At 60.2% G+C, this 26,238-nt stretch overlaps 2 protein-coding genes across 4 annotated transcripts in view; one reads left to right on the plus strand and one right to left on the minus strand.

The window, feature by feature from the left end:
* Positions 1–10,044, plus strand: part of LOC105484270 (ecotropic viral integration site 5 like) — a 32,988-nt gene extending 22,944 nt beyond the window's left edge. For 2 of the 3 annotated variants that reach the window (XM_011745755.2, XM_011745765.2), the window contains exons 11-20: positions 913–966; positions 1,993–2,025; positions 3,413–3,553; positions 5,810–5,938; positions 7,116–7,256; positions 7,360–7,515; positions 7,626–7,772; positions 8,052–8,147; positions 8,246–8,341; positions 8,485–10,044. In XM_011745755.2, the coding sequence (XP_011744057.1) occupies positions 913–966; positions 1,993–2,025; positions 3,413–3,553; positions 5,810–5,938; positions 7,116–7,256; positions 7,360–7,515; positions 7,626–7,772; positions 8,052–8,147; positions 8,246–8,341; positions 8,485–8,763 (1,272 nt within the window). In that variant the 3' untranslated portion in view covers positions 8,764–10,044. The remainder of the gene's footprint in view (positions 1–912; positions 967–1,992; positions 2,026–3,412; positions 3,554–5,809; positions 5,939–7,115; positions 7,257–7,359; positions 7,516–7,625; positions 7,773–8,051; positions 8,148–8,245; positions 8,342–8,484) is intronic. The other variant, XM_011745781.2, reaches the window with a different exon arrangement.
* Positions 10,045–13,697: 3,653 nt separating this feature from the next.
* LOC105484264 (proline rich 36) lies at positions 13,698–19,578 on the minus strand. The gene is made up of 6 exons (XM_011745740.3): positions 19,198–19,578; positions 18,343–18,617; positions 18,121–18,223; positions 17,780–17,892; positions 14,727–17,687; positions 13,698–14,554 (listed from the first exon to the last, which is right to left on the minus strand). The coding sequence occupies exons 2-6, from the start codon at positions 18,608–18,610 to the stop codon at positions 14,037–14,039; spliced, it is 3,963 nt and encodes a 1,320-aa protein (XP_011744042.2). The 5' UTR covers positions 18,611–18,617; positions 19,198–19,578; the 3' UTR covers positions 13,698–14,036.
* Between the last annotated feature and the right edge of the window lie 6,660 nt (positions 19,579–26,238).

Genomic DNA, 26,238 nt, shown 5'->3' on the forward strand with positions numbered 1-26,238 from the left:
ATCTTTTTCTTTTTTTGGGGGGGGGCGGTGATGGAGTCTTGCTCTGTCACCCAGGCTGCAGTGCAGTGATGTGATCTCAGCTTACTGCAACCCCCACCTCCCAAGTTCAAGTGATTCTCTTGCCTCAGCCTCCCCAATAGCTGGGATTACAGGCACGCGCCACCACTCCTGGCTAATTTTTGGGTTTTTAGTAGAGGCTGATCTCGAACTCCTGACCTCAGGTGATCTGCCTGCCTCAGCCTCCCAAAGTGCTGAGATTACAGGCGTGAGCCACTGCACCTGGCCTAAAACTGCAACTATCTAGCCAAAATCCATCAGCACAGAATGGAAGGCAAGAGCAAGGGAAACATCTTCTAAACCCCAGCCAGGGAACAGGCAAAAACCACTGGGAACAGGTTGCTCTCGGCAAGTCACGGGAATGTAGTTGTCGAGGAAGGATGCGTGATCAGCAGGCTGGACCCAGACTCAAAGAGGAGCCTGCCCCCGGAATTGAACCCGGGTGCTTGAGGCAAAGCAGCGAGGGGTGGGTGGGGGCTACTCCACAGCTGCTTCCCCCACTGATTCCCCCACAACCCTGGGCAGACTGACCCACGTGTGGGATGGAGTCTTCTGAGCGGTTGTGGGTACTGACTGGCCCCCAAACACACACATGGCCACGAAGAGACTCACGTTATTTTTACCGAACCCAGGTTTCTTTTAAAACTTTATTTATTTATTTATTTTGTAATAAAACCAGTCTGGACAGGAATTGGCCCTGTTTTCTGAAATCGCTGAACGTAAGATGCTGGCTACACCCTGCCTGGAAAAGTGGCCTGGCCCTAAGGGGACTGACCCCGCGGTGGGTTGAATGAGGGGTGTGTGTAGACAGGCGTGGGGGGCGGCCTATGACGTGATCTCCCCCCACCCCCATAGAGGCTTCGGACGGAGAACCGGCTCCTGAAACAGCGGATTGAAACCCTGGAGAAGGTGAGGGGCATGGCCACCGTGGGGACCTGGTCGCCATGGGGCGTTGTCCACCATGCGGGGCGTGGCCGCCAACCTGGGACCGACTCCTCCAAGTCTTTTCCTCTCTGGAGGACTAAGCAGCCCTACCCTCCTGCCCCAGGACCCGACCTCAACCCGATTTGGAGTGCCGTAGAACTGGGGGCGACTCGTATTGTGATTAATCCTGGAGTAGGGGCGAGTTACAACCCAGTGGCCTGCAGCCACGGGAATACATTTGTGTTCCGCACCCTCCCCGGCTGCGCGGACGGGGAGGGGTGAGGAGGAGGGAGAACTGCCGCTTTGGTGGATGAGCCCAGTAATTGGGCCACAAGGCACCGCACCCTGTAATTTGGAAGTCTCGCCCTCAAAAGAAAGGAAAGGAAACGCAGTGGAGGAGAAGCGTGGCGCCATGGTGGGGAGCCACAGCCCGGATTCTGCTCCCCAACATGTTATGGGGGTGGAATCGGGGGCTCACTGAGCCCCAGCCCCGGAAGCCCCCACTTCCTGCTCCTCATTCGTCCTTACTTGACCCTCTACTGGCCACAGGAAGTGGGTCGGCAACCGTATTTGACTGCCCTCACCCCAAAGCCTTGTTCTGCCTTAAAATTAAAACGCACCCCACTCCTCTCCCACTATCCGGGAGGTCTGCACAAAGCCGAAATTCTCTCCGCCCCTCCCAGCCCACAGTTTTGCAACCAGCCGCAGCCTGGCTGGCCGTGGAGAGTGAGACAGTGGGTTTCCCAGCCCTGCAGCCTCCCCCGCAGCCGCAGGCACCCCCGACCTCCCCACGCACACCGAATCCCTCTCCAGGACGGAACTGGCTCTAGCTTTGTTCTTCCTCCGGGTCCTCTCCTGCTGGTTCTCTGGTCTTCCCTCCTCTCTCCCCCGCTTCTAGAGATAGTCCACTGCGTTAGTGACAAGTGGTTCTTGTCTGTCTCCCCTCTCCTGTCCCCGCGCCTTCCGCTCTGCCTCCTCCCCCTGTCGCTGGGAATCCCCTTCGCCGGGTAGGAGAGCGCTGCTCTGGCTGATAGGTTAATCCAGGTACTGTAGCTTTTTATCCCCTCTCCGGATTCCTTCCTGGCCCCTTCCCTGCACCCTGCACACGACAGCCAGTAACCGCCTCTTCCCTGCCATTCTGCGGGCAGGCCTGGCGCCATGCATGGGGCAGCTGGGGACCGCTTCTGGGGGGCACAGAGGCTTCCCGGTGGGCGGGGCATGTGAAGTGGGGAGAAGTGTGTGTGTTCAGGGGCTGTCTGTGAGTGCGTTTGGGTGTGAATGTCTACACGCATGTACAGAAAGCTTCCTCCAGGCGACACAGGGTGGGGACCCAGGAGGGCTGGGGAACCTAAAAGCATATTTACATAAGGCCCTGGTGTGTGCAGTGCTGCGGTCACACACACACGCACAACGCATACACACACATATGCACACACGCACGCACACACACGCACAACACACGTGCACACACACATGCACAACACACACACGCATGCACACACACGCACGCACACGCACGCACACACGCACAACACGCACACACAACACGCACACACACGCACAACGCGCACACACACGCACAACACACAACACACGCGCACACACATGCACAACACGCGCACACACGCGCACACACACGCACAACACACGCACAACACGCGTACACACACACGCACACACACGCACACACACATGCACACACGCGCACAACACACGCACACACATGCACACACGCACAACACATGCACACACACACATGCACACATGCGCCCCGGCCCTCACGCTGCTCCTCTCTGCTCCTACCTGCAATGCCTGCTACCATCTTCTCTAGCTCACCTGCTCCTGCTGCCACCTCATCTTGAATGGCTTTATCTGGAAGCTGCCACCCGCCACCTGGTGGCTTTGAGCCTGGAATGGGGGGCCCAAGTTGGGTAGTGGACGAAGATGAGGTGGGGGAAAAGAAGGGGGTCTTAGCCCCAGGCAGGTGGAGGCCCCAGAGCCCAGGACTGGAGAAGATGCCCCCTGGGAGTCCAGTCCTGTCCTGCTGGGGCCTTGGCTGTCCCCAGATCCTCACCCTCACTGGCAGAGTCTGGCACGAATAGGCACAGGTGGCCTTGCTGTGCCCCTGGATAAGGACCCCAACTGGGGCAGAGACCGAGAGCCAGAGTGGGGAAGGAGATTGAGCTTTCCAAGCCCAGGGCTAGCTCTGTTCCTCCCAGGCTCCTCCAGGTGTCCTATTCCTGCCTGTCACCCACCCACGTCCCCAGGCCCAGTGGGACGCCCATCCCAGGCTCTGAGTACGGGAGGCCCCCCACCTCACTTCCACCCACCTCCACTCTCTGGGCCTCCCCCTGTGGCGGGAGGCAGGGCCCTGGGTGGGAGCCGAGGGTCACGGCCTCCCCCTCCCCGCCCCCATCCTTGCTGTGCCCAGGGGCAAGTGACACGGGCGCAGGAGGCAGAAGAGAACTACGTCATCAAGCGGGAGCTGGCGGTGGTGCGGCAGCAGTGTAGCTCGGCGGCCGAGGACCTGCAGAAGGCACAGAGCACCATCCGGCAGCTGCAGGAGCAGCAGGTACAGGCGGGGTGTGCGGGGCTGCTGAGCGGGGCCACGCCCCACGCCCCCGCCCCACAGTTTTCTTTCAGGGCTCAGATCTGCCAGCCTCAGCGCCTGGCCCTCCTGTTCCTTTCTGGGGTAAGGGGAACCCAGAGACAAGCGCAGATTCTCCCCCAGCAACTCCACATTCTGGGACATCCTGATTCCCATTTCTTGCCACCTCGTAGGGTGTCTGCAGTGTCTGACTTCCCAACCCCCCAGCCTCAGCAGGGAGACCTCTGAAGATCGGGCTATCCCTGCAAGGTTCCCTCCATGTCACAGGCAGCAGACAGGGCTATGACTGCTTACCGAGGCCCTTGCCTCTCCCCAGAGTCTGAAGAATTGTTGGGTGTCCCCAGGGGGCCAGCCATGAAGAATGGGAGCAGGGCAGTCCAGGACTGTTTGGGGAGCTCTGAGCCGGCAGGGTGGGGCTGAGGGGGCAGGCACCCTGAGTGTCTTGTGGGCCATGAACTTTGGATCCCATCATGGGCAGGCCCATGAGCTGGGCCCCCCCCAAAAAAAATCTGCTTCTTCTGAAAGCTTTTAGAACCTAACTGCGACCTGGCGCAGTGGCTCACAGCTGTAATCTCAGCACTTTGGGAGGCTGAGGTGGGCAGATCACCTGAGGTCAGGAGTTGGAGACCAGCCTGGCCAACATGATGAAACCTCGTCTCTACTAAAAATACAAAAATTAGCCGGGTGTGGTGGCATGCGCCTGTAGTCCTAGCTACTCAGGAGGCTGAGGCGGGAGAATCACTTGAAGCCAGGAGGCGGAGGTTGCAGTGAGCCAAGACGGCGCCACTGCACTCCAGCCTGGGTGACAGAGCAAGACTCCACCTCAAAAAAAAGAAAAAAAAAAAAAAAAACTTAATTGCAGCTGCACCTAGCAGTCGGGCTTCCTGATTGCAGAGACCACCAGTGGCTGCAGCCCTAAGCCCCGCAGGCCACCGGGACATATGCCCCAGAGGGCAGGGAGCGATGCTGTAGGCCCCACTGCCATCCTGGCCTGACCCAGCAGGGCCTGGCGGTGGGGTGTGGGTTGGAGAAACCATGGAGTGCTTAAGAAAGAAGAGCCATCCAATACAGAGGTGCCCCCTCCACCCCCAGGCCCAGAGACTACAGCTCAAGCCTTGGCCGGGGGATTCTAGTTGATCTCCTGCTCCTGGGGAGGGGAAGGGCAGTTTCACTGTTTCTCACTTGTCCCCGTGAACCCCGTCGGTATGATGCTGGTGTTGTGGCCCTCAGAGTCTGCAAGCAATCTCGTCCCACCTTGCTGTGAGGCAGCATGGACGTTAGGGAAACTGAGGCTGGGCTCATCCCACCCACCGCATGATGCTTCCTTTCAGGCTCGTCAGAGAGACTCCTGAGCTCTGGCCTTGGGGGGGATGCAGTGATGGGGGAGGCCCAAGGCCACCTCCTCAGGCCCAAAGGGAGGCCACTACAGGCAAGATGAGGTGGCCCAGAGGAGCCACAGCCTGGCAGGGCCCCCACATGGGGCCTGGAGGCCATCTGGGCTGAGGCAGAACCACCGTCACACATGGATCTCAGAGACCCACAGGAAGAGGGTGGTGGCTGGGAGGGCTGAGGCAGTCCCCCAGAGAACTGCGCTACCAGGCCACAGGGTCAGTGAGAGGGAGCCCGGCTCCCACCCCAGGGGCCAGATGTCCTTTTTCAGGTCCAGGTGGCAGTGTCCATCACTCCGGGGGCCCCCCCACTGGGGAACTTCTGAGAAGCCAGGGCAGGGAGCAAGAGGTTGATACCAACACTCTTTCCCCATCCTCCCCTGTTTTGAAATGGAGGGTGGGATGCAGAGGAGAAAGGTGGAGAGACAGGTGCACAGCCCCAGGCCTCGCCCCCACCCCTGGCCTTACCTACCATGTGGCTGGAATGGTGACCACCCAGCAAGAACCCATCTCCCACCCTCACCAGTGACCCTGGAAAACCACAGTCACTGGGGTCCCTCGGGGCATCCGAAGGCCAAGGCAAGTCCCCTTTCAGAATGTCCCCTCTGTGCAGCCTTTCCAGGAAGGAAGCTGGACCGGGCCAGCTGCATGGGTGCCAGGACCTCTAGGCCCTCTGCTCTGAGCATCAGGGGGTCCAGCCCATGATGCCCCAAACCTGGGCCCCTCTCCCTGCTGAAGGGCTCTGGGGAGGGGGGCAGAAGCCAGCAGGCATGGAGGCTGCCCATCCCCCAGCCATGGCCTGGGGCCCCACACAGCACTCTGCCTCCCCCAGGAGAACCCCCGCCTCACAGAAGACTTCGTGTCCCACCTGGAGACTGAGCTGGAACAGTCGAGGCTGCGGGAGACGGAGACACTGGGGGCCCTTCGGGAGATGCAGGACAAGGTTCTTGACATGGAAAAGGTGTGACAGGAAGCAGGCGGGCAGGTGTCGGGGGGACCCTGGGGCATAGGAGGGGTCCTGGGTAAGCTTTGGGGGTGACCCCAGGTCAGAATCCCCCACCCCCATGCACACATAACCATACATATGCACACACACAGCACAACCCCACGTGGCCATGCCCACCCTCCTGTATGAGGCAAACTCCAGCAGCGTGGCAGCTTCTATGAGCTTCCTGGATACCCCCATCCCACTTGTGTGTGTTTCCCCAGGTACCGGGTTCCAGGAAGGAGGGAGGGAGGGAGAGAGGGGGATGGGGGAGGGGGACAGGAAGGAGAGAAAGGAAGGCCCAGGCCCACTGGGGCTCCCTCCCTACACATTCCCATGGAGACACCATCCCAGGCCTTCTGGGTCCCTCCCCAACTGCTCTGACTTGGCGTCAACTCCACTCTCCCACGGAGCTCCCAGAGGAAGGAAAGCACCCAGAGACCCATTCACACATGCAGCAGGAGCCTCCCCACCCCTCCAGCCTGCACTATTTTGGGAGTCCTCCCAAATGGAGGACTGAGAGGCCATCTGCTTCCAGGCCCTCATCACCAGCCAAGAGCTGGGCTCCGCTCCCGCCTCCCTCCACTTCACAGGGAAGTGTGCCTCCAGGACACGCTGCTGGATCCGTCCCAGCCCTAGACCCAAACACGGGTCAGTGCGGACCTCATCTAGAAAGCTGGATTTGGGTCCTGGAGCATCAATCCTCCATCACGGAGCCCTGGGGTGCCAGGCCAGGGCCTAGGCTGGCACTCAGCCTGTTCCCAGTGAGAGCGACTGCCTGGCCTGGTGTGGCCTGGCCTGGGGGCCAGAGGGCAGACAGGGTGTTTCTGCTGGGGCTGGTTCTCTACCTGATCATTCCCCTGAGCGGGTGGATCTCAGACCTCGGGGAGTCTGAGTATGTGCAGGACGGCGTTTATGGGGGTTGCCCTAGGACACCCTGTGAGAGTAGGTGCTGTTATCACACCCATTTTACAGCTGAGGAGCTCCAGCCGGTTCCACAGGCGAGTCTGCTCCCCGTGGGCCTTGTCCAGGGGGTCGCCCTCCCCCATCTGAGCCGCCCAAGGCAGAGCTCAGGAGGAAACGTGGCTGGGGGCGTTTGTCCTGCCATGCAGCTGCGCTGCTCCCCCAGGCCCTGATCCCTCTCTCCCCGCAGAGGAACAGCTCGCTGCCCGACGAGAACAACGTGGCGCAGCTGCAGGAGGAGCTGAAGGCGCTCAAGGTGCGGGAGGGCCAGGCGGTGGCCTCGACGCGAGAGCTGAAACTGCAGCTGCAGGAGCTCTCGGACACCTGGCAGGTGAGGGCCGGGTGGGCGCCGGCGGGCAGAGCGGCCCCTAGGGCCGTCCCCTCGGGGCTCTTGAGCGGAGGCTGACCGCCCGCCTCTCGGCTTCACCCCCCAGGCCCATCTGGCCCGCGGCGGCCGCTGGAAGGAGTCCCCACGGAAGCTGGTCGTGGGCGAGCTGCAGGACGAGCTGATGAGCGTGCGTCTGCGCGAGGCCCAGGCCCTGGCCGAGGGCCGCGAGCTGCGGCAGCGCGTGGTGGAACTTGAGACGCAGGTGAACTCGGGGTGCCTGCCCGTTGGGGGAGGGGCGTGGTGCCCGTGGCCAGCCCCTGGGTTAGGCCCTGACCGCCACGGTTCTCCGTCCTCCCTTCCTCCCTACCCCAGGACCACATCCATCGCAACCTTCTGAACCGCGTGGAGGCGGAGCGCGCGGCGCTGCAGGAGAAGCTGCAGTACCTGGCGGCACAGAACAAGGGGCTGCAGACGCAGCTCAGCGAAAGTCGCCGCAAGCAGGCCGAGGCCGAGTGCAAGGTGCAGATCCCCGCGGCCCCTCCCGGCCCGCGGCACCTGCCCCGGACGCAACCCTACATGAGGCCCCGCCCCTAATCCCCCCCCGCCCGCGGTCCCGCCTCCTGATCCGCCCCCACCCTCGGCGCCCCGCCTCCTGATCCGCCCCTGCCCGCGGTCTCGCCTCCTGACCCGCCTCCGTCCGCGCCCCGCCTCCTGATTCGCCCCTGCCCGCGGTCCCGCCCCCTGATGCGTCCCGCCCCCTGACCCTCCCTCCTTTTGCCCCCAATCCCCCGACCCCAGAGCAAGGAGGAGGTGATGGCCGTGCGACTGCGGGAGGCGGACAGCATGGCTGCGGTGGCCGAGATGCGGCAGCGCATCGCTGAGCTGGAGATCCAGGTGAGCGGCGGGGGCGGGGGCAGGGCCTGGGGCAGGAGCGGGGCCGCACCCCAGGCCCAGCATGGCACTGGCCCCGCGTGACCTGGCGCACCCCGCAGAGGGAGGAGGGCCGAATCCAGGGTCAGCTGAACCACTCGGACTCATCGCAGTACATCCGCGAGCTCAAGGACCAGATCGAGGAGCTGAAGGCCGAGGTGAGCCGACGCGGGGATGCCGGGGACAGGCCTGGGTGTCGTCGGCCTGGGACGAGCCGAGCGCCGGTGCCTTGCGGAGGATGCGGCTGGGAGGGCGGGGCAGAAGGCCGGTCCACGCCTGCAGCGCCGGTCCCCCGCCCCAGGTGCGGCTGCTGAAGGGCCCGCCGCCCTTCGAGGACCCGCTGGCTTTCGACGGGCTGAGCCTGGCGCGGCACTTGGACGAGGACTCGCTGCCGTCGTCGGACGAGGAGCTACTCGGTGTAGGCGTGGGCGCTGCCCTGCAGGACGCGTTGTATCCTCTGTCCCCGCGTGATGCGCGCTTCTTCCGCCGTCTAGAGCGGCCGGCCAAGGACAGCGAGGGCAGCTCAGACAGCGACGCCGATGAGCTTGCCGCGCCCTACAGCCAGGGCCTGGACAACTGAGGCCGTGCCCCGCGTGCCCGGAGTCAGGAGACCGCAGTCGCGGGGGGCGCCCGGGCAGTCCGCGTTCTGCGCTCCACCTGCCGCACTTGACGAACTCCGCGCCCTCTGTGGCTCGGCCACCCACAAAGCGAGGCCCGGCGAGGCAGCGCAGAGGGTGGGGTCCGGCCTGGGGCTCCTCAGGACCCCGGGGCAGGCTCTCCCTCCCCAGCAGTGTTTACCCATCTTGGTCTGTACTCCTCCGGGCCCTCTGGCGTTCTGGGGTGCCTGGAGGGGCTGACTGCTCTCTTAACAGGAGGGCAGAGGGCAAGAGACAGATGACCCAGAGGTCCCAGCACTGAATGAGCAGGCAGCTCCCACCTCCCAGCAGGGTTCCTTCTGGGACAGGGGCGGCATTGCTGGGAAGCGCCCAGGAGCTAACTGAGGCCTGAGGAAGGAGAGCACCAGCTCTGGGCTGGACATCAGCACCCCATGACACTCCTCGGGACGAAGTGACCCTTGACCAACCCCTGGCCATCTCTAGGGGAGTTGGGCCGCTGGGGACAGATGGCCAGGCCGGCCTCTCCTGCCTGGTGCAGGCACCATGGCCCCTGCAGCAGAAACCAAAGTCCCCCATACTGTGTGCAGGGCCACCTGGGGAGTGAGTGGCGAGCGGGGAGTCTCCCTGCTTCTCTGGGGCCAGAGCAGCTTCGAGGAAGTGAAGAGACCCCTCTCCCCAGCACCCCACATCTTCCTCTGGGAGACACTCACACCCCCTATCCTGGCCAGTGATGGAGGGGTATCTCTGGGGGGGTGCTCAGCTTCCATCTACTTCCCTTTCTTCCTGTGTTCCCAGCCCCACCCTCAGCCAGGGCCAGGCCCCCATGTAGGAGCTTCCTAGCGAGCGGCCTCCCCTCACTTCCTCCTGGTGGTCCCGTGGCCTCTGCTGAATCAGAGCTGAGAACGGTGCCAAAATTCAACGATGCCCCCCAGTCCCCTTCCTCCCTCCCCCAAGCCCCCCAGGCCTCATGACCTTGGGGCTGCCCCCCTCGGTGCTCCTGGAGCCTCCAGTAGAGTAGCGTCACAAGCAATCTCCCTGGCGCTTCCTGGGGTGGGGACCTCTGCTCCGTCCCCACTTCCTAGCTGCCCACTTTTCAGTGTTATGAAGCCTGGGGACGGGGCAGGCACCCGCGGGGCTCTCCCACACGCCCCCTACACTGCCCACCACCATTTTGCACACTGCCTGTTCACTCCACATGTTGCCCAGGCGGGAAAGATGGAAAATAAAGTGTATTTACACAGTCACGGACTGGCCTGCGGGCTGGGAGGAGAATCGCAAGCAGTGGTGGGTGCCCAGCCCCAGGACCAAAAACCATGCTCAGGGAAGGCGACGCTGTCCTCGCCCTCAGGAGCTCCCCACAGTCTCATAGAATGGGGGTGGGAGAGGACAGAAGGGCATTCAGTTTGGGGGCAGGGCATGATTTCCCACCCAGGTGAATCAACCTGAGCCCCCCCGAAGGAGAGAGAGGCATGCCAAATCGCTGGGCTTCAGGAAGCACAGGACCCAGTTGCGTTCATTCTGCTCACACCTCCAGGGATATTGTGGGGTACTCTGCCCTGTGCCTGGCTCTGAGGGGGGTCTCCAGTGGAGCAGAGGAGACAGGTACTAGGCAGGGGGGAGCCTGCACTAATGTGGTAAGTGCTCAATAGACAAATGTGCAGGGAGATCAGGGAAGGCTTCCTGGAGGAGGTGGTGTCAGGGCCTCTTCCAGGGGTAAAAGCATAAAGATCAGACCAACAGGAGGCACACCATGCCTAGGAAGGAGGAATAGGAAAGCCTGGGCGTGGTCAGATCAAGAAGGGACTGCTTACGTCAGGAGAGGGAGTTTGGGCTTTGAACTGGGGGCCATTGGGAGCCCATGGAGGGCTTAGGTAAGAGGGCCCCACCAGATGGACCGCAGAGTCTGTGAGGGGCTAGTGCAGGGAGGATAGTGAGTAGGGGGCAGAAAGAGTCCTTTGTGGGGTTCCCCACAGAACTAAGGCAGAATCCCAGCTGCTGGGTGGCGGTATGGGGCGGGGTGGAGGACAGAGCCAGGAGTGGCAAGGCAAAGCTTCCTAGAGGCAGAAACGTTTGTTTGTTTGTTGTTTTTTTGAAACGGAGCTTCACTCTGTCGCCCAGGCTGGAGTGCAGTGGTGTGACCTCAACTCACTGCAACATCCGTCTCCTGGGTTCCAGCGATTCTCCTGCCTCAGCCTCCCAAGTAGCTGAAACTACAGGCACCTACGACCATGCCTGGCTAATTTGTTTTGTTTTGTTTTTTGAGACAGAGTCTCACTCTGTCACCCAGGCTGGAGTGCAGTGGCGCAATCTTGGCTCACTGCAACCGCCGCCTCCTGGGTTCAAGTGACTGTCCTGCCTCAGCCTCCTGAGTAGCTGGGACTACAGGCGTCCGCCACCACGCCTGGCTAATTTTTTTTTTTAGACAGAGTTTCGCTCTTGTTGCCCAGGCTGGAGTGCAATGGTACAATTTCGGCTCACTGCAACCTCTGCCTCCCAGGTTCAAGCAATTTTCCTGCCTCAGCCTCCCAAGTAGCTGGGATTACAGGCACGTGCCACCACGCCTGGCTAATTTTGTATTATTTTCAGTAAAGATGGGGTTTCGCCATGTTGGCCAGGATGGTTTCAAACCCTTGACCTCAGGTGATCCACCTGCCTCCCAAAGTGCTAGGATAACAGGCATGAGCCACTGCACCTGGCCCAACTTTTTTTTTTTTTTTTTTTTTTTTTTTTTTTTTAAAGTAGAGACTGGGTTTCACCATATTGGCCAGGCTGGTCTCAAACTCCTGACCTTGTGATCCACCCGCCTCAGCCTCCCAAAGTGCTGAGATTCTAGGGGTGAGCCACCGTACCTGGCCATTTTTTGTTTTTGTATTTTTAGTACAGACAGGGTTTTGCCATGTTGGCCAGGCTGGTCTCAAACTCCTGACCTCAGGTGATCCGCCCTCCTCGACCTCCCAAAGTGCTGGGATTACAGGCATGAGACACGGTGCCTGGCCCCTAGGGGCAGAAACATAATTGGGTTCAGGCAGATGCCAGCCAGGGCCTGCCCTCTGCACCCAGTGTGGGTCCACAAAGTGCCCCTTGCCCCCATGCCTGACAGCCAAGCAAAGGACATGATACTGCTTGTGCACTGAGACAGCCAAGTCCCATGTACTGTCCTATCACAAGCCACAGCTCTCCTGGCCACACACAGTGCAGATGTAACCCTGGGGACCCTGACAGTCACTGTCCATGCCTCCTGCTTCCATGGTAATTCCACCCCCGATGGCGCCCCAGGACGGGGCAGGACCCCAGAGGAACTGTCTGAGGTTGTGCCCTGTCCTTCCTGGCAGTTGGCGTTGAGCCTCTGGCTACCCAGCATGTCAGGAGTCAGCCTTGGGCTTGTCCTAGAGTCTGGAAACAAAGACACCCAGGTCCCCAACCCCACCAGGGCCCGGCTTGAGAGAACACCTCTATGGTTTGCCACAAAACTCTGAATTTGACCGAAGGACTGTGCTGGTGTCCTCCTCCTTTAGCTCCCAGAGGTGCAGGTGGCACCCCTCCAGGCCAGAGCCCATTTCTCCTCAGACCCCAGGCTGGGAAGTGCCTTGTCTGGGATGGGGACGGGCAGGACTTGCTGGTCTGTGACTGACAGGAACCTGATCACAGGATGGCGTAAGGGTACTGGGTCCAGGGGCAGAGGCAGGGCTGAGGGCCCAAGGCCAGATCCTACTCTGTCTTCTTAACCAGCCAGGGATGTTGCCATCATTCTTGGTGCCATGCAGGAGACCGGGGGGAGGAAAGGCCTAGTGGGGGACCTCTCTGCAGGGGCACCTGGGAACAGGGAGAAACTGGCTAGGGCTGAGAGGCTCCAGGGTCAAGATGACTGAGCTGGGGGTTAGGGTTAGGGTTAGTTGGGGGAGGAAGGGCAGGAAACTCTGATTGGAGGGGGCCTGTGAAGATGTTTGGGATCTGATAAGGACGCCTGACAAAGGAGACAGGGCAAGGATGCCGTGGGGGTGGGATGCACCAAGTGGCACTTCGAGGACACTTGGAGACAGGGTGCAGTGTGAGGACTCCATCTCCCACCCAGCCCTGGGGGAGGCCACTTCTTCCTGCAATCCCCTACTGGGGCAGTTGGCCCGAGACCCTATACCAGCCGAAGGGCCATGGGAAGGGGTCCCCCATCCTTGCCTCGGTGCCCTCCAATCTTCCCACCTGTTCCCCAGGAGTACTAGTTCCCCACATCGAGTTTGAAAAGTGTGCCAGACCAGGCACGGTGGCTCACGCCTGTAATCCCAGCACTTTGGGAGGCTGAGGAGGGCAGATCACCTGAGGTCAAGCAGAAGAAGAAAAAGAAGAGAGGAGGGGAGGGGAGGGGAGGGGAGGGGAGGGGAGGGGAGGGGAGGGGAGGGGAGGGGAGGGGAGGGGAGGGGAGGGGAGGGGAGGGGAGGGGAGGGGAGGGGAGGGGAGGGGAGGGGAGGGGAGGGGAGGGGAGGGGAGGGGAGGGGAGGGGAGGGGAGGGGAGGGGAGGGGAGGGGAGGGGAGAGGAGAGGAGAGGAGAGGAGTGTTCCAGTCGCTCCTTCACCTCGGCCATGCACTGGCTCATCCACTAGGGCGCACAGCCCCAGCCAGGCCCCTCCTGCGCGGAACGTTTCGACCAGAAATCGGACACCAAGAGGCCCAAGTTCACACACTTGGATGGGTGCGCGGCACCAGATGGCCAGGACTCGGCAGGGCCCCGCCCTAGCCCCACCTGGCCTGCCCCTTTTCTCACAGAAGAGGAAAACCGTACTTAATCCAGAGCTCCAACCGGTTCGCGCACAGCCGCCAGCAAGACCTTACCTGGCCTGGCCCCCCGCGCCGCTCAGCCCGCTGGAAGCCCCCAGCCCCGGCCCTCTCGGTGACAGCGAAGGTGTGCAGGCCCCAGTGTCCCAGTTTTATTGCAAACTCAGGCTGTGCGGGGTGGGCAATACACTGGACACGGGGCGGGGCTCGGGGAAATGGGACGTGTCCTAGGCCAAAGGGGCGGAGCTCGAGGGGCGGGCCTAGTCAAAGCTGTGGGTAGGTCCCGAGCCTCCGAGGCCAAAGGCAGGGGTGGAGCCTGGGCCGAAAGGCTCAGGCTCCAGGGAGCTAAGACCAATCCACCCAGCGGTGCTCCAGGGCAGTGGAGGCGGGGTCTAAAACAAACAGGCATACCCAGAGGGGCGGATCCTAAGGCAGGGGTGGGGCGTAGCAGGCGGGGCTGTGGTCTGGCTCAGTGGAAGGTCTCCACCTCCACCACGGTCCAGTCACCCTGCGGGGAGGCCACGTCGTCCGGAGAGAAGCTGGTGACCGAGGTGATGCTGGCACGGGACTCGTCCAGGGGAGACAGTAGTTCGGCCCAGCGGCCGAGTTCGGCGTCGCTGAGTGCAGTCCGGGCGCCCCCCGTGACGCCACCACCCTCGGCGCCTCCTGGGCCCCCCCCGCTGCCGCCCGCGGCACCCTCGGCAGCTGCCAGCAGCAGCGTCCGGCTCAGCAGGTGCTGCACGACGCTAGCCTGCAGCGCCCCCAGTGGCAGCTCGCCCAGGCGCGCCTGCTTCGGGCTCCGCGAGGACGCCCCAGCCCCGGCCCCAGCCCCAGCCACCGCCTTCCCACCGCTCGCGCCGGAAGTGGACCCCGGATCCAGTGCGCCTGGGGCTGGGGTCGCCGACTCGGGCCCTTCAGTCTCGTAGATGGTGCACAGACCGTCAGCAGAGCCGGGTCCGCCAGCGGGCGGCCACGGCAGCTGCGCACCTGCGGGGAGAGACGCCAGGTGGGCGGTGGGGGTGATAATAGACCTGCCCCTGCCTCAAGGTCCCGCCCCCTTGTGAAAGTTCCGCCCCGGACCCAGCTGTCCCGCCCCCGAGCTGGGAAGCCTCGCCTCCGACCCCGCCCACAGCCAGGCCGGGTCTGGGGTGCCCCTTACCTGGAGCTCCGCGGAAGGCGAGCGGCGGAGCGGGGCCTCGACTCCAGGCAGCCGGGTGGCAAGCGGCGAGCTCTGCGTCGGGGGGCGGGGAGGCTGCGGCGCCGCCCTCGGGCCCACTGTCGTAGCCACGCAGCTCCTCTGGCGTGCTCGTGGCGCTGCTGCTGTGGCCGGCCAGGTCCGGGCCGCTCAGCGTGCTGGACGGGCTGCGCGAGGGCGGCGGCGGCGGGCCGGGGGCCAACGCCAGGGTCAGCCGTGGGCCCGAGACAGAGGTATCCGGACCCGGGGTCGGGGGGCGGCGTGGGGACTGCAGGGTGGGTGAGGCAGGGGGAGAGGGAGGAACCTGCAGAAGGGGCGCTGCCAGAACAGGTGGGGCCTGTGGAGGAGGTGTGGCTAAAGGAGACATTGGGGGTGAGGCAGAGGGTGAGAAAGGGGCCTGCTCAGGGAGTGAGGCAGGCGGAGAGGGAGGGGCCTGCAGAGGAGGTGTGGCCAGAGCAGGCGGGGCCTGTGGAGGGGGCTTGGCCAAAGGAGACATTGGGGGTGAGGCAGGGGGAGAGGGCAGGACCTGCAGAGGAGGAGCGGCCAGAGGGGGTGGGGCCTGTGGAGGGGGCGTGGCCGAAGAAGACATTGGGGGAGAGGCAGGGGGAGAGGGTGGGACCTGCAGAGGAGGCGCGGATAGCGGGGGTGGGGCCTGTGGAGGGGGCGAGGCTGAAGGAGACATTGGGGGAGAGGCAGGGGGAGAGGGTGGGACCTGCAGAGGAGGCGCGGCTAGAGAGGGTGGGGCCTGTGGAGTGGGCGTGGCCGAAGAAGACACTGTGCGTGAGGCAGGGGGAGAGAAAGGGGCCTGCCCTGGGGGTGAGGGAGGGGGAGAGGAAGGGGCCTGCAGAAGGTACACTGCCGTAGCAGTTGAGGCCTGTGGAGAGGATGTGGCCAAGGGAGACAGAGGGGGTGAGGCAGGTGGAGAGGGAGGGGCCTGCAGTGGAGGCAAGGCCAGGGCAGGTGGGGCCTGTGGAGGGGGCGTGGCCAAAGGAGACAGCGGGGGAGAGGGCAGGCCCTGCAAAGGGGGTGAGGCCAGAGCAGGTGGGGCCTGTGGAGGAGGCGTGGCTATGGAAGAGGGGGTCTCCGGAAGGGGCGCGATCAATGGCGAAGGTGGTGCTTGCAGAGGGCGTGGGTCTGGACAAGGTGGAGTCTCCAGATGGGATGTGGTCAGGGAACCAGAAGCTGTCTGCAGAGGGGGTGGGGCTAGAGAAGGTGGGCTCTCCAGAGGGAGTGTGGTCAGGGAAGCAGGAGGTGTCTGCAGAGAGGGCGGGACTAGAGAAGACTGGGTCTCCAGAGGGGGCATGGTCAGGGAAGAGGGAGGTGCCTGGGGAGAGTAGGAGGCCAGAGAAGATAGAGCCTGCAGAGGGGATGTGATCAGGGGTGAGTTTAGGGGTGAGACAGCAGGAGAGAGAGAAGTCTGCAGAGGGGGTGAGGCAGGAAGGGAAAGAGGGGCCTGCAGAGGGGGTGAATCAGGGGGAGTAGAGGAAGGCTGAGAAGGCGAGGTCAAAGAAGGTTGGGTTTGCCTAGGGGACACTGTCAGAAAAGAATGTGTGGCCTGCAGAGGGGGTGAGCCCAAAGAAGTTGTGGCCTGCAGAGAGGACGAAGCCAGAGGAGAGGGAGGTGCCTGCGGAGACGGTGAGGTCAGAGAATGTGGGACCTGTACTGGGGGAATGGTCTGGAGAGAGGGAGGGGCCTGCATAGGGGGCGTAGTCATAGAAGGTGGGGCCTGTGAGTGGGGCGGGGCCTGCAGAGGCGAGGCCAAAAGAGAGGGAGAAACTAGAGGACGATCCTGCAGAGAGACTGTGGTCAAAGGAGAGGGAGAGGCCTGCAGAGGCAATGTGGCCAGAAGAGGAGGGTCCTGAGGAGGAAGAGTGGCCAGAGTGTGGGGCGTGGCCTGGGGAGACGGGGAAGGACTGGCCTGCGGAGGGGGCGTGGTCAGAGCAGAAAGGCCTGGCTGAAGGAGTGTGGCGAGGGGAGAAGCCGGATTCCCGAGAGATGTTGCCGGAGAAACAGGGCCTTGTAGAGGAGACATGGCTGACAGAGGAGGTGTCGCCAAGGGAGAGAGGAGAGTCGGAAGAGAGGGCAACGCTGGATTAGCTTGGGTGGGGGGCATACTCTGCAGAGGGGATGAAACTGATGGAGAGACTGAAGCCACAAAAGCGGCTATGGCTAGGGAAGAGGCGCCTGCTTCTGGAAAGGATGTAATCACCTGTGTGGGTGGAGTTTGCGAGGGGGGTGTGGCTGGTGGAGAGGGGAGGGTCTGCAGAGAGGGAGAAGCAGAGGGAGAAGGAGGGGCTAGAGGAAGGGGCGTGGCCAACTGACAGGTAAGGCTCGGTGAGTGGGGCGTGGCCGGCAGGGTGGGCGGGGCCTGACTTTGGAGCGCGGCTGGAAGAGGGGGCGTGACCGGTGGAGAAGGAGGGAGCGTGGCTGGCAGGGGAGTGGCTGCGTTGTAGGGAGGCGGTACGGGTCTTGCCTTGGTACCCGGTGGAGAGGGTGTGGCCAAAGGAGAAGAAGAAAGCGGGACTAGTGCTGGGGCTGCGTCCTTCCTTAGGGGTGTGACCTGCGGAGGGCGCAGAGCCTGCAGCCCTTTCGGTTTGGGCTGCGAGGGATGCACAGGAGCCCTGGGTGTTCCGCGGGCTGAGGGCCCAGAACGGGCTGGGGAGGAGAGAGGGGTGGCGCTGGAGCTCAGGGGGCGCGAGGCCGGCCTCTGGAGACTCCCACCGGCGCTGGGCCGCCTCCTGGCAGCCGGGCTTGGCTCGGTGGTACTGTGCTCCGAGGCGCTGCTCACTGATTTCCGGGGGCCCTCTGTCGCGGGCCGTGGCCGGGCACTCGGAGCTGGCCGGGGGAGCCCCACCTCGGTGCCCGCAGCCCGGGACCGACGGGCCATGGCCGGGGAGGGGGTTCCTGGGGTAGGCCCGGAAGTGTCTGGAGAAAAAGTAGAAGGCCAAGGGTCACCGATACCTCTGAGGCGGCCCCCCTCGCTGCCCAGGAACCCCACTCTTCTCCAGGTCACATACCTCTCCGTGCCCCGGCGCCGAGGGCACTCCTTTTGGGAGCCTCTGTAGCTTTTCCTCTGGCTACAGTTTCCTCCGCTGGGATCCGGAGTCCCTTTTGGCCAAGAGGGCCTGGCCTGGAGACAGAGGGGGCCACACTCAGGCCTAGGTCCTTGTTTGGCCTCCCAAGCCTCTATTTTCCCATCTGTGAAATGGGCATGCGCCCTCTCTGACGACCAATAATGGCTTTCACCCAATTTGTGTCCAGTGACCTGCAAGTGCTCCCGCGCCCCGTGTAAAATAAAAGGTTCCAGACTCTGACGCCAACCCTGGCTGAGGGGACTGGGGGAGAGGGAGCAGGTTACCTAGTGGTTCCGCTGGCACGCCCTGGGCTAGAAACAGGGCCTGGGCTGGTGTTCTTGGCAGGAGGAGCTCTCTCCCCTCTCCCGGAGGCTGGGGCCCTGGAAGCTGCCGGGAGAAAGCCGAGTCACAGGTGCCCCGGAGAGGTGGTGGTGGAGGGGAGACGGGACAGGTATTGGAAGTGGGAGGGAAGATCGGGTCGGAGCTGAGGAAGGAGGCTGGGGTACCTGGGTTTCGGGAACTTGTCCCAGCACTCCGCGTTGGTCCCGCTCGGGGCGCAGACTCGGGAAGAGCGGCCCCGCCGATGCCCCCGGCTCGCTCTGCCAGAGGTTTTCGCCCCACAGCTCCCGCAGCTCCCAGAACTCGGAGGGCTGCGGGAGTTACTGGGGGAGGGGGTCGAGGAGAGCCTGGGGGCCTGGGGGTCAGAAGTCCAGGAGGGCGAGCAGCCGGCGTCCGCGCGGTGGCCCCTGCCTTCGCCTTGTCTCTCTTGTCCATCTTGCACCTGAAGAGACAAACTGGTCCGCATCCCAGGTTCTGGACACCTATGTCGTCTCCAGAGACCTGGACCCGGGTACCTCACTGCCCTTTCGCAGCATCGCCACCCATGTACACTCAAACCTCGGCCTCGGCTTCCATCCGCTCGGCTCCCACGCACCTACACCCACTCGCCAGCCCCACTGCTCCTTGCTGTCCCCATGTCCCACCCCCCACCGCTTTTCCCCAAAGCGAAGAGGCTCTGCCTGCCCCAGCCCGCCGCCTCCCCCGCCTCAGCTCCAATTCAGGACCGATCTCCACGCCCCTACCCCTCGCCCCCTCAGGGACTCAGACCGCCAGCCTCGAGAGCAGGGAGCTGCCACGGGCTCCGGATGTGGGGGACCGGAACGCACGCCCGGGTCTCCCCGCCAGCCCCCAGCGGCCTCCCCCAGCCTCCTCCAGGGATGCCTGCACCTGCCGGGAGGCAGAGCGGCCCCGCTGCCCGCGAACGGGCTCCGGGAGACAAAGAGCCGCGTCCCGGGCCCGACCCCTCCCCCAGCCAGGCCTGGCCCGCGCCCAGCCTCTCCACCTGCTCGCGTCGCACTCACCTCCGCCTCTGGCCTCCGGCCTCCGGCCGCTCCTCGCAGGGTCGCCTGGGGTGGGGCCCGGGCCGGAGCGACGCGGTGGCCGCCAGCGGCGAGGAGGCGAGGGGAGGGGGCTGCAGGCTGCGGCGCCGTGGGAGCCGAGCCTGTCCCGCCCCTCGGCCGCGGGCGGGAGAGCCAGGGGCGCGCGCTCGATCCGGACCCGGGAGCGCGGCCGGCGGAAGCGCGCCGAGGGGGATGGGGGAGAAGGGCGCGTTGGAGAGAGGGGTGGCTTCTCCACGGTCCGAGGGAAGCCTGTTTCCCCAGTTGCGCCTGAGGAACCCAGAGAGTCAACGGTTGGGACTGGGGGAGCAAATCCCTGGGGTCCTCCACTGTCCTCCCCAACACATACACCTGCCCCGACCCCCACCACAACCACCTGGAGACCAAGGACCGCCTGGACGCGGATAGGCTGGGCCCTGGCAACCAGGAGGCGGGACCACCGCGCCTCTGGCCCACACACCAATCCGGCCGCTCGGTAGCCCTGGCACTTTCCAGTCCTTCGCGTCTGCGAAAGCTAGGCCGCCCAGGGTCTCTGGGGGGCAGCCGCCCACCCCCTCATACCCGAAGGTGTTCCCCAGACGCCAGGAAACCCCTTATCTGGTTTCCTGGGGTCGGAGAACTGCTAAGAGAATGCCGCCCGGTGAATTTCAGGGATGCAAGGTAGACCCCAGATTTGGGGGGAGAGAGAAAGAAAGGAAGGAGGAGTAGGAGGGAGACAGGAGACAGAATATCTGCAGGGTATTCTGTGAGAGGTGACCCAGCCATCTGCAGGGTAGAGCACACCCACCCTCCACACCCTTCCAGCTAACAGGACGTCAAGTCAGCAAGGCTTCCTGGCAAAGCTGGGCTTCCAGGATACTAGGTTATGTCGACCTGGGAGGTGTCAAAACAAGTGCATAAGGCCTGGCGCGGTGGCTCAGGCCTGTAATCCCACCGCTTTGGGAGGCCGAGGCGGGCGGATTACTTGAGCTCAGGAGTTCGAGACCAGTCTGGCCAACATGGTGAAACCCTGTCTCTACCAACAAATACAAAAATTAGCCGGGCGTGCTGGCGAGCACCTATAATCCCAGCTAACCTCTGAACCTGGGAGGCAGAGGTTACGGTGAGCGAAGATTTCGCCACTACACTCCAGCCTGGGCGACAGAGTGAGACTCTGTCTCAAAAACGAAAACAGGCCGGGCGCGGTGGCTCAAGCCTGTAATCCCAGCACTTTGGGAGGCCGAGGCGGGTGGATCACGAGGTCAGGAGATCGAGACTATCCTGGCTAACATGGTGAAACCCCGTCTCTACTAAAAATACAAAAAACTAGCCGGGCGTGGTGGCGGGCGCCTGTAGTCTCAGCTACTTGGGAGGCTGAGGCGGGAGAATGGCGTGAACCCGGGAGGCGGAGCTTGCAGTGAGCCGAGATCACGCCACTGCACTCCAGCCTGGGCGACACAGCAAGACTCTGTCTCAAAAAAAAAAAAAAAAAAACAAAAAAAAAAACGAAAACAAACAAAAAAACCAAAAACACAAGTTCATGAAGGGACACAGAGGATCCTGTGCAAGGGCCCCAGCCCAGCCGGAGCAAGTGGGAGGTGTCCTGTTGGTGACTTAAGCCAGGGCAGGGGCCTCGGTGGAGAGCTGAGCTCCAGGACTGTAGCATGAAGAGGGTGGGACCCTGAGGGTGAAAACAGCCATTCCTCAGCTCCCTCTCCTTATAAGAAGAGTCTGGCCTTGTCACCTCTGTCGGCCAAGTCCCCTCCTCATACGGCCTCCATGAGCTTTCTGCCTGGATGTCTCATCCCTCCAGACTCACAGCCACTTTTTACCCCATTCCAAGAAACCAGCATCCTCTGCCCCATCACCAACTCCATTGCAAACTCCATATGCACAGTTCACTCGCTTCTGGAAATCAGGGGGCCTCCATGCACAGGAAACCGATAATGCAACTTGGCATCGGGTGAACTGGGGTGGGGGAGTGGGGACGTTGGGCCCATTTGAGGTTGCAGAAATGGAAGGCAGAGAAAAATGGCAGAGCTGAATGCCATGCTTTGGCCTCCAGATTGGATCATTCTAGGCCTTATCTTCTCCCTCAGTCTACCAGTGATCACCCGTGTGAACCCCTTGTGGCATGACACCAGCCTGGTTACCTGTCTACCCACCCACACCCAGTGCCCCCTTCTAAATCACATCCACCTACGCAGATCCCTGCCCTCCTATTTATTTATTTTTGAGACAGGATCTCACTCTGTCACCCAGGCTGGAGTGCAGTGGCATGATCATCACAGCTTCACAGCTCACTGCAGCCTCCACTTTCCAGGTTCCAGTGATCCTCCCACCTCAGCCTCCCAAGTAGCTGGGACTAGCAGCCGAGGTGGGTGGATCATTTGAAGACAAGAGTTAGAGACCAGCCTAGCCAACACGGTGAAACTTTGTCTCAACTAAAAATACAAAAAATTAGCTGGGTGTAGTGGCACATGCCTATAGTCCCAGCTACTCAGGAGACTGAGGCACAAGAATCACTTGAACCCAGGAGGCGGAAGCTGCAGTGAGCCGAGATCATGCCACTGCACTCCAGCCCGCACAACAGAGTAAGACTCCTTCTCAAAACCAAAACAAAACAGTCTGGGCACAGTGGCTCACGCCTGTAATCCCAGCTCTTTGGGAGGCCGAGGTGGGCAGATCATGAGGTCAGGAGTTCAAGACCAGCCTGGCCAATATGGTGAAACCCCCATCTCTACTAAAAATACAAAAATTAGCCGGGCGTGGTGGCACGCACCTGTAGTCCCAGCCACTATGGAGGCTGAGGTTTCAGTGAGCTGAGATCATGCCACTGCACTCCAGCCTGGGTGACAGAGAGAGACTCCGTCTAAAAATAAAATAAAATAAAATGCAAAAAAAAAACCCCGCATCACCTGAGGTCAGGAGTTCGAGACCAGCCTGGCCAACATGGAAAAAACCCGTCTCTACTAAAAATACACAAATTAGCCAGGCATGGTGGCATGCACCTGTGATCCCAACTATTCAGGAGGCTGAGGCAGGAGAATCACTTGAACCTGGGAGGCGGAGGTTGCAATGAGCCGAGAGCGTGCCATTGCACTCCAGCCTGGGTGACAGAGCAAGACTCTGTCTCAAACAACAACAACAATAACAAATAAAACAAGTAGCTGGGACTAAAGGCTACCCCACCATATCAGGCTAATTTTAAAATTTTTTGTAGAAACAGGGTCTCGCTATGTTACCCAGGCTGGTCTCGACCTCCTGGGCTCAAGTGACGCTCCCACCTCAGCCTCCCGAAGAGCTGGGATTACAGGCAGGAGCCACCTCACCCAGCCTCTCCTGCCTTCTGACTATGATGCAAGGGTTCCTCCAGGGTACATGAAACCCACCCTGTAATTAATTGGGATCTGGACTCTGCCCTCTTATAAAAACACTCCCAAAACCTCCATCAACAGAGGGATGAGTAACATGAATCAAAGTGTCCCCTACAATGGAATGGAACTTGGCAATAGAAAGGAACAGACTACTGCTACTCTCAAAACAGGGACTAATCTCAAAAGCACGCCAAACAAAAGAAGCCACAAAAAGCACTCACTGTATGATTCCATTTATAGAACATTCTAGAAAATGCGAGCTCATCTGTAGTGACAGACAGCACATCAGTGGTTGCTTGGAACCGGTGGGGGAGGGACATTGAATGAACTACCCAGTGTAGCCACTCTTAGGCTTGTGACTCTCAGGTGAGGGCCAGGCAACTGTAGTCCCTGCTACTGGGGAGGCTAAGACAGGAGGATCCCCTGGAGCCCAGGAGTTTGAGGCCAGCCAGGGAAATATAAGGAGACCGCATCTCTAGAAGAAAAATAAATAACTCACAAATATGTGTGTGTGTGTGTGTGTGTGTACACGTATTTTTTTTTTCTTTTTTTTTTTTAAGACAGAGTCTCAATCTGTCACCCAGGCTGGAGTGCAATGGTGTGATCTTGGCTCACTGCAACCTCCACCTCCCGAGTTCAAGCAATTCTTCTGCCTCAGCCTCCCGAATAGCTGGGATTACAGGTATGCACCACCACGCCCAGCTAATTTTGTATTTTCAGTAGAGATGGGGTTTCTCCATGTTGGTCAGACTGGTCTCGAACTCCTGACCTCAGGTGATCCACCCACCTCAGCCTCCCAAAGTGCTGGGATTACAGGCGTGAGCCACTGCACCTATATAATATATATATATGTGTGTGTGTATATGTGTGTGTGTGTATATATATATATTTTAAACTGTGAGGGGCTTTTTTGTTTTGTTGTTTGTTTGTTTGTTTTTGTTTTTGAGATGGAATCTGCTCTGTTGCACAGGCTGGAGTGCAATGGTTTGATCTTGGCTCACTGCAACCTCCGCTTCCTGGGTTCAAGTGATTCTCCTGCCTCAGCCTCCTGAGTAGCTAGGATTACAGGTGCCCACCAACACACCCAGCTACTTTTTTATATTTTTAATAGAGACAAGTTTTCACCATATTGACCAGGCTGGTCTTGAATTCCTGACCTCAGGTGATCCACTCTCCTCGGCCTCCCAAAGTGCTGGGATTACAGGTGTGAGCCACCATGCCCAGCCCCTAATTTTGTATTTTTAGTAGAGACGGGGTTTTGCCATGTTGGCCAGGCTGGTCTCAAACTCCTGGCCACAAGCGATCCACCACCTTGACCTCCCAAAGTGCTGGGATTACAGGCGTGAGCCACTGCAGCCCAACCAATACATACTTTTTTAAAGCTAGTAAATTGTGGGGTAATTTGTTACAAAGTAATAGCTAACTCACATTCCAAAATCTTAGAGGCTGGATAGTAAATAACAAGCACTGAGGGGCGATGTGGAGAAATTGGAATACTGATGTCCTGCTGATGGGAATGTAAACTGGTTCAGCTAAACCCAGTGCAGTAGCTCATGCCTGTAATCCCAGCACTCAGGTAGAGGCTGAGGCAGGCAGATCACTTGAGCTCAGGAGTTCGAGACCAGCCTGGCCAACATGACAAAACCCGGTTTCTACTAAATACACAAAAATTAGCCGGGCGTGGTGGCACGTGCCTGTAATTCCAGCTACTCGGGAGGCTGAGGCAGAAGAATCACTTGAACCTGGGAGGTGGAGGTTGCAGTGAGCCGAGATCACACCACTGCACTCCAGCTGGGATGACAGAGTGGGATTCCATCTCAAAAAAAGAAAAAGAAAAGAAATATTTGTACACTCGTGTTGATAGCAGCATTATTCACAAGAACCAAAAGATGGAAGCAAACCCCAAGTGTCCACCAGCAGAGGAGTAAATAGATAAAATGTGGTTCGTCCACACAATGGAATAGTACGCAGCCTTGAAAAGGCAGAAGATTCTGATGCATGTTGTGACATAGATGAACTGTGAGGACATCATGCTCAGGGAAATAAGCCAGACATAAAAGGACAAATCCTGTGTGATTCCACTTGTAGGAGGTCCCTAGAGGAGTCAGATTCATGGGAGACAGAAAGTAGAATGGTGGGTGCCAGGGGCTACGGGAGGGAGGTGGGGAGTTAGTGTTTCACGGGGACAGAGTTTCAATTTGGGAAGATAAGAAAGTTCGGCGAGGCAGGCGGATCACAAGGTCAGGAGATCGAGACTATCCTGGCTAAAATGGTGAAACCCCATCTCTACTAAAAATACAAAAAATTAGCTGGGCGCAGTGGCGGGCGCCTGTAGTCCCAGCTACTCAGGAGGCTGAGGCAGGAAAATGGCGTGAACCCGGGAGGTGGAGCTTGCAGTGAGCCGAGATCACGCCACTGCACTCCAGCCTGGGTGACAGAGCGAAACTCCGTCTCAAAAAAAAAAAAGAAAGAAAGAAAGAAAGTTCGGGAGATGGATGTTGGTGATGGTTGTACAACCATGTGAATATGCTCAATGCCACTGAGCTGTACACTTAAAAATGATTACAATGGCTGGGCACAGTGGCTCACACCTATAATCCCAGCACTTTGGGAGGCTGAGGCCAGAGGATCGCCTGAGACCAGAAGTTCAAGACCAGCCTGGGCAATATATCGAGACCCCGTCTCTATGAAAAAATCTAAAAAATAGCTGAGTGCAGTGGCACACATCTGTAGTCCCAGCTACTTGGGAGGCTGAAGTGGGGAGGATCATCCGAGCCCAAGGGTTCGAGGTTACAGTGAGCTATGATGAAACCACTGCAGGGCCGGGCGCGGTGGCTCAAGCCTGTAATCCCAGCACTTTGGGAGGCCGAGACGGGCGGATCACGAGGTCAGGAGATCGAGACCATCCTGGCTAACACGGTGAAACCCTGTCTCTACCAAAAATAAAAATAAAAAAAACTAGCCGGGTGAGGTGGCGGGCGTCTGTAGTCCCAGCTACTCGGGAGGCTGAGGCACGAGAATGGTGTAGACCCGGGAGGCGGAGCTTGCAGTGAGATGAGATCCGGCCACTGCACTCCAGCCTGGGCAACAGTGTGAGACTCCGTCTCAAAAAAAAAACAAAAAAAACAAAAAAAAAAAACAAACAAAACAAAACAACAACAACAAAAAACCACTGCACTCCAGTCTGGGTGACAGAGCAAGACCTCATCTCCAAAATTTTAAAAAAAGTTAAACTGGTCAATTTTTATTATATTGGACCAAAATTTAAATTTTTTTCTTTTTTCCTTTTAATTTCAGGAGAAACCTTAAAGCCAATTGAAAAAATATATCTTGGCCAGGTGTGGTGGCTCACGCCTGTAATCCCAGCACTTTGGGAGGCTGAGGCAGGTGGATCATGAGGTCAGGAGATCAAGACCATGGCAAAACCCCGTCTCTACTAAAAATACAAAAAAGTTAGCCGGGCACGGTGGTGGACGCCTGTAGTCCCAGCAACTCGGGAGGCTGAGGCAGGAGAATGGTGGGAACCCGGGAGGCGGAGCTTGCAGTGAGCTGAGATAACGCCACTGCACTCCAGCCTGGGTGGCAAAGCGAGACTACGTCTCAAAAAAAAAAAAAGAAAAGAAAAGAAAAAGAAAAAATATATCTTCTT

The sequence above is a fragment of the Macaca nemestrina genome, chromosome 20 (assembly GCF_043159975.1).
Source record: "Macaca nemestrina isolate mMacNem1 chromosome 20, mMacNem.hap1, whole genome shotgun sequence".
NCBI classification, from domain to species: Eukaryota; Metazoa; Chordata; class Mammalia; order Primates; family Cercopithecidae; genus Macaca; species Macaca nemestrina.

Excerpts from the sequence above, each read along its gene's own strand:
- LOC105484264 (XM_011745740.3), bottom strand. The coding sequence starts at position 18,610 with ATGGACAAGAGAGACAAGGCGAAGGCAGGGGCCACCGCGCGGACGCCG. Across the intron at positions 17,893-18,120 it reads CGTGCCAGCGGAACCACTAG|GCCAGGCCCTCTTGGCCAAA; the intron begins GTAACCTGCTCC and ends CTCTGTCTCCAG. Across the intron at positions 17,688-17,779 it reads CGGCGCCGGGGCACGGAGAG|ACACTTCCGGGCCTACCCCA; the intron begins GTATGTGACCTG and ends CTTTTTCTCCAG.